Here is a 6,460-nt window from a genome sequence, read left to right on the forward strand (position 1 = left end):
CTCAAAATATAAATTTGTTTTTTAGGCTTACAGTGTTTATTTTCTGGAACTTATTCAGAAAACTTTGATGAACTTGTTGAATTTTACCTCGATACTGATAAGCTAACATTTAAAAGCTTAAAGCTGAACTATATGTATATGGTATACCAAACTTAATAAGCATGTAAAATATCCAAAAAATTGTTTAAAAGCGTTGAGACCGGGTGATAAAAAAATATTTCCCAATATACATTTTCTATTGAAAATACTATGCACTTTACCTGTTTCAACATCCACCCCCGAGAGAACTTTTTCTTGTCTCAAAAGATTGAAATCTTATCTACGAAACACAATGACTGAGGTATTTTCTGGATATTAAAATAAAAATTTATATCAATTTTTTTAACATTTTTTTTTGGTTTTAGACTCGACTTAATGGTTAGCTATGTTAGCTGTTCATAAAGAAATTCCACTAACAGCAGAAGAAGTTTTAAATAAATTGAGCAAAAAATCAAGAAAACTAGATTTTGTTCTTTAATTTTTGAATGTATATTGTATATTAGTAGAATAGTTTCTATATTAGCAATATAATATTTAAATCTATAAATAATTGAATTTGTTGTTGATTAAAAAAAAAAAAAAATGGTCGTTAGGTAAAAGACTAGCTCCTTCAATTTTACTTGACCCCCCCCCCCCCCACTTAAATTTTCTGAGCACGCCCCTGATTATCAAGGTACCTATATGATATGTATATAAAATATTATAATATTATAAAATAATTACTACGGTTAAATAAGTACATAATAACTAAAAATAATGAAATTACTGACAAATAATTAAAAATGTGTCACAGTAAGACCATTTGTTAACCATTTGATAAAATAACAACAGGTACCAAATATTGGCCAAGTTTCTGTTAGACCAATGGCTAACCATTAACAAAACAGGCACCGAGACACCGTAGTTTGTAAAATAAAAAATAATAATAATAACAATATTAATAGTCAATATTAACATTGTTAATTTGATAAATACATTTTGTGAATTGTAGCAATGTAATTTTATTTAAATTGATTATACACTCGTATAAAATTAATAAAAACTAGTTTTGATTTAAAAATGCTTAGGCATAATTCTGGTTTAGCAACCTATCGAATTTTGAATTTTTTTTTATATTTAAGATTTGAAGTTGTCGTTTCAATTTTCATACCTTAAATGTACATTCTTATATAAATGGCAAATCATATATGTATCGTGTATTAAAAGACGGAACTATAAGGTTTGGCTGTATCGTGAATAGTAGTTGAAATATAACAAAATTGAAACTCGCGGTATAGCTATTATAGACAGCGTGAGCATTATTCTATTCTGTGGCGGTAGTCGAGATAACGGAAAACTGAAAAGTATCCAATATTGTTTCAACAGAAATCCAAAGATACTTTTATAATTTGTATGATACCTTCGGTAGATGTTTAAAAAAAAGTATTATTTCAAGAATATAATTTAAGCTAATAACTTATATTATCTATATTGCTTGCTTGGTTGCTATAGTCTCAAATTTGATTAAACAATAACAGTAATTGAACAACACATTTTCTTCCTCTATACTCTCTAGCTCAACACTAAAATTTAAATTAAAAAGGGTAATTTACATTTTACTTATCATACTTTTTATAAACTAGTAAATTCAAGACAAATATAACCAAACAAATACAATGGACTACGATGTAAAAAAATGTAAAAAATGAGTTATTTTGCAAATAATTAATGTACGTTTGTTTAATAGCTAAATGACCACATGGAATTGGCTAGATATAATCTTAAACAAAAACAAACTCAAAACTGGATAAATGTCACAAATCAGTCAAAACACTCGCGCCAGTCTGAGCTATATGAAGTGGAAAAACAATCAATGTTTAATACTGTCAATAATTTTATGACCAAGCTTATAGTCGATAAGGATCGTTTTATTAAGTCTAGTAATAAACATTTCATTTTTTAAATAAATCTCACTAGTAATATTACAATAATATGATTATACTAAGGATTTTCCAAATCCATTACCGAAGAAAATATGATCTTGGATGATTTTAAAGAGCGTATGAAGTCAGCCCATGACATTATTAACCAACTAAATCATTTGATACAAATAGAAAAATCTGTTTGGTTAGCACCAAAATATGATAATACTCCCAAGGCTGAACAAAGTAATTTATTTTAGTACCTACCTAATTTCCAATGGCATTAGTATCTTAAAATACAGAAAAATTAAAAATATTTTGGCTCAATAACATAATTTATTTGAATCTAATTAGTCATTTTACATACAATTATGCCTAGATGGAAGTATAAAGATGTACCTATAGGTAATATATGTTTGAAATTTAACAGAAACTAAATAAAAATGCATAAATGCATATTGTATTGTATTGTTTTTAAACCGCTAGTATATCCGCCATAATATTAATTTATTATAAAGTTATCATGAATACCTAATGTTATTACTTTATAGAACACAACGAATTAAAAATGAAAATAAAATGGATGGAGAAATCAATAGAATTAGCTGTTAAAAGATATAATGTAATGAGAATATTTTTAAATATTCCAATGGACGATTTATATTCGGATATAAAACATCAAACAATGCCATTTAAATTAGATTATATGTCTAAGAAAAAAAGACAAGAAATAGTACGAATCAAATGAAATATGCTCATGTACCTACTACCTACATAGTTTGAACATAATTATTATTTGTATTGTTAAGGAAAATCAATTTAAATTTAAAGAAACACAACTCATTTTATCCGATTTGCGATCACCAATGGAAATGTTAAGGAATAGAATTGTAGATCACGGAATTATTCCAATTTATCGGTTCCTAAAAAGAAACACATCTGGTCAACAATTTGTTTACAACTATTCATGTACATTGTTTGGAATGTATGGTGAGTGAATTATGTAATTAATTGTGTTTTTTATAAATGGTAAATATCTTAAGTTGAAGGAAGTGGTACTAGCAAGTATGAGGCAAAAGTAAATACAGCTGCTGAAATGTTGCGTTCAATTATAAGGAAACAGAAAAACCGAACCCTTTCTCCGCACATAAGATCTATTAACGATAAGGAGTAAAAATATATATTAAATACATTTATTGTGCGCATATGAGTAAATATTAAACGCATTTCTGAATAGATTGAAATCCATCGGTCAAATGATTAAGTTTAAAGCAAACTATGTAGAGGTACTGCATAATGTATGCCTTAATCATTCACATCTACCACCAATATATACACTCCTATCACAGCCCAAAAATGGTGACAAACCTGAAAACCATTATTCAATTCAATGCAATGCGATGGGCTTAGTGGCAATAGGTATAGTTTAATTTAATTTTCTTAAATGTTTAATTCGATATACCTACCTAGTACCTACTTAAAGAAATGATTCATATTCACAGGACACAGTAACAATCAATCAACAGCCAAACAAATGGCGGCACAAAATATTATGAAATTATGGGAGAAATTGAATACGAAAAGCAACCCCTCTAACTAGAACTAAGATAATTAACTTTTCAAACACAAAATTGTAAAATTGCATATATGTATATTAGGTGATCCATTTATGTCTAGCACTCGTTATTTCGAAAAGTTGTAACTTTTTCAACAATATTCTTTTATAAAATTTGAAGTCATTACAAAACAACATTTCTGTAAAAATTTATATATTTTACTATTTTTTATCGTTATAATTTTAAAAGTTTTTCCCCTTTTTTGAGTGACATTATATATTTTAATTTTCATATTCTAAAACAAAATATTATTCTGAGTATTTCAATCTATGAAATCAAATTTCAGAAAAATACCTAGTTCATTAGTTATAATTTATAAGTATTTAAAGTTTAGACGAACGTCCCCATGGGTAACCCGCAAAATGCTGTCCACTACACCGCTAATCTAAACTTTAAATACTTATAAGTTATAAGTTATAATTAATGAATTACCTAATTCTCTAAAATTTGATTTTTATAGATTGAAATACTCCAAATAATATCTTGCTTCAGAATATGAAATTGAAAATGTATGATGTCATTCAAAAAAGGTAAAACACTTAAAATCTATAATGATCAAAAACAGTAAAAATTATTTTTTTTTTTCAGAATTTTTGTTTTGAAATGACTTACAATTATTATACAAAAATAATTTTTTCGAAAACATTTTGGAATAATGTGTATAGACTATAGACACCTGAATGGATCATCTGGTATATATAAAACTATTTTATTGAGATTTTCATATTAATTTCTTTTACCTAAATCGATTTAATAAACAATAATAATTTTAAAATACAATCAATATATTATGAAGTTAATTAATTTTCTAATATATTCATAATAACACAGCTAGATAATTGTATATTGTAATGACTAATGAGTCAAAATTATTAATTTTTTTCAGTTAATTTGAAAAATACCTGCACAATATTACTACGGTATTTATATATATAATTTAAAACAGAAATACCGATACAATATAAGAATATTTTTTTTTTTTTTTTTTTATTTATTTGAAGAAAACTACAATCTATACATGCTTTTTGTACAATAAGTAGGTTTGATATATGAGGTAAAATATGATATGGGTAGTTAGATTAGGGAAGATACCCAGTGGTAACACCCTGTAATATAAGAATTGAAATACCTATTACGAGAGTAAATATAGAGATGTGTGAATATTAATATTATAGTTAGAAAACAACTTATAATATTTTGATATCTATAAAATATTTTCGAATGTTATACTTTTCTTGTAATTTAAATTTAACATTTAATATTATCACATTTAAAATGCTGTATCACAATTATTATTGCCTTACTTTACATTTTCTAAACAAACATATTTCTCTCAAATAATTTGAGTCACAAAATTATTTTCTAACATTTTCTTTTCTATTTGTTCTCTATCTGTTCTCTATTTGTTTTTTATTTTTTACATTAGTTATAGATTTATACTTTCTTTACTTCTATTTTATAACTTTATAAAGCCCCCCGTTTTAAATTTGTAATATGAAGACAACACATGTTGGGTGTAGCGTTATCTTAACCCTTTAATACTCGTATTAATACCTTTTTTAAATACATCATTTGTATGGAAATAACGATCTGGGAGTATCGTACACGAAAAATAGACTAACTAAACTACCTACCTATTATAATTGTTGATCATGCCCGACGGTCGAAATCAATATAAACTATTATTGTTTGAATTCTATTTAATATTATTGAGTGTTTGTAAAATATAATGAGTGGTACAAGTAGACAGACATTATTATACAAATATTACATTTTATAGTTCATGCCGTTCATAGCATTGGTAAATAGCTAAAAATTAATCTAAATATTTATAAGTGGTGAAAACGTTTATACGAATAATATTTACGGAATTATACGTATTTAATAATATATGAGTACTTTGAATTACATTTTTAACCGTTTTTTTTTATTATCAGCAAACATTGTGTACAAATTAAAATAATAAATAAAAATTTATGGTCACCCATCTAAGAACGTAGCAAAAAACTAATGGCAAAGCCATGCTGAGGCGATGCTGCGATTTTATTTTCCCGAAACTAATCTGAGGATAATAGAGGACCTATACGGGTGAATATCACAGTATATTGTCGTATTGTAGTATATTTAACAATCATTATTATTATAATGATTATTATTATTCTGTGTCGTAACCAGTGTTGAGTGATATCTAAAAAAATGTATCTAGATAAATTATCTACATTCAAATTAAGTACTTATCTAGATGAATAAAAAAATTAGTATCTAATTGTTATCTAAAATTTAAATTAAATTAAATCTACATAAATATCTATATAAATCTCGTTGTGTAATGGACGTGTTTTTTCAATAATGGTAATCTATATGAGTACAAAATGTCAAAATAGTAATAACACTTTCGTGCTGTTTTCTTGAAAACCGCAATAATATTGTATTGTATGCTGTTACCACAATTTTTAGATAACATAAGTTTAATTTTCGATAGCGAATTAATAATAACAATAGCAGTAAGGCACCCGTCTGTAAAGTAGTAATTACTAATTAGTACCTAATTAAACCATGATTTTGGCGTAGATGTATTTGTCATACATTAAAAAATTGGTACTGTATGTCATATGCTCAGTATATATATCTTATACTTGTATTTATTCATTAATATATTTTTGATACAAAATAACCCATGGCAGTGGCCTAGTTATGGTGGGGGGGGGGGGGTTAGATAATGTGAAGATGGGGATAGATCGCCCCCAAGAGCCTTTTTTTTTTAATGTTTAATGCATTGACATATAAAATATAATATATTATAATTACGGATATAATCCACCATGTCCTTATCTTAGCTCTCAAATTATATATTTCACCTTATCATACGCGAAACATAATACCATAGATCAACCAAGTGTTTTT

At 26.1% G+C, this 6,460-nt stretch overlaps 1 protein-coding gene across 2 annotated transcripts; it reads left to right on the forward strand.

Annotated features, from left to right (window-relative positions):
- Nucleotides 1–1,553: 1,553 nt before the first annotated feature.
- On the forward strand, nt 1,554–4,306 carry LOC100572502. Of its 2 annotated transcripts, XM_003248887.4 has the most exons (8): nt 1,554–1,706; nt 1,766–1,958; nt 2,025–2,186; nt 2,492–2,673; nt 2,750–2,930; nt 2,984–3,110; nt 3,178–3,359; nt 3,443–4,025. In XM_003248887.4, exons 1-8 carry the CDS (start codon nt 1,695–1,697, stop codon nt 3,538–3,540), a joined length of 1,137 nt encoding a protein of 378 aa, XP_003248935.1. In that variant the 5' UTR covers nt 1,554–1,694; the 3' UTR covers nt 3,541–4,025. The 2 variants fall into 2 exon arrangements, with proteins under 2 accessions (XP_003248935.1, XP_008189610.1); XM_008191388.3 differs by lacking the exon at nt 2,025–2,186 and having other exon boundaries at nt 3,443–4,306.
- The last annotated feature ends 2,154 nt before the right edge of the window (nt 4,307–6,460 follow it).

Source organism: Acyrthosiphon pisum, chromosome X (assembly GCF_005508785.2).
Source record: "Acyrthosiphon pisum isolate AL4f chromosome X, pea_aphid_22Mar2018_4r6ur, whole genome shotgun sequence".
Lineage (NCBI taxonomy): Eukaryota > Metazoa > Arthropoda > Insecta > Hemiptera > Aphididae > Acyrthosiphon > Acyrthosiphon pisum.

What these genes read in the sequence shown, in the direction of transcription:
- LOC100572502 (XM_003248887.4), top strand. An exon ending in GGATCGTTTTATTAAGTCTA is followed by an intron (nt 1,959 to 2,024) that starts GTAATAAACATT and finishes GATTATACTAAG; the next exon opens with GATTTTCCAAATCCATTACC. An exon ending in TACTCCCAAGGCTGAACAAA is followed by an intron (nt 2,187 to 2,491) that starts GTAATTTATTTT and finishes ATTACTTTATAG; the next exon opens with AACACAACGAATTAAAAATG.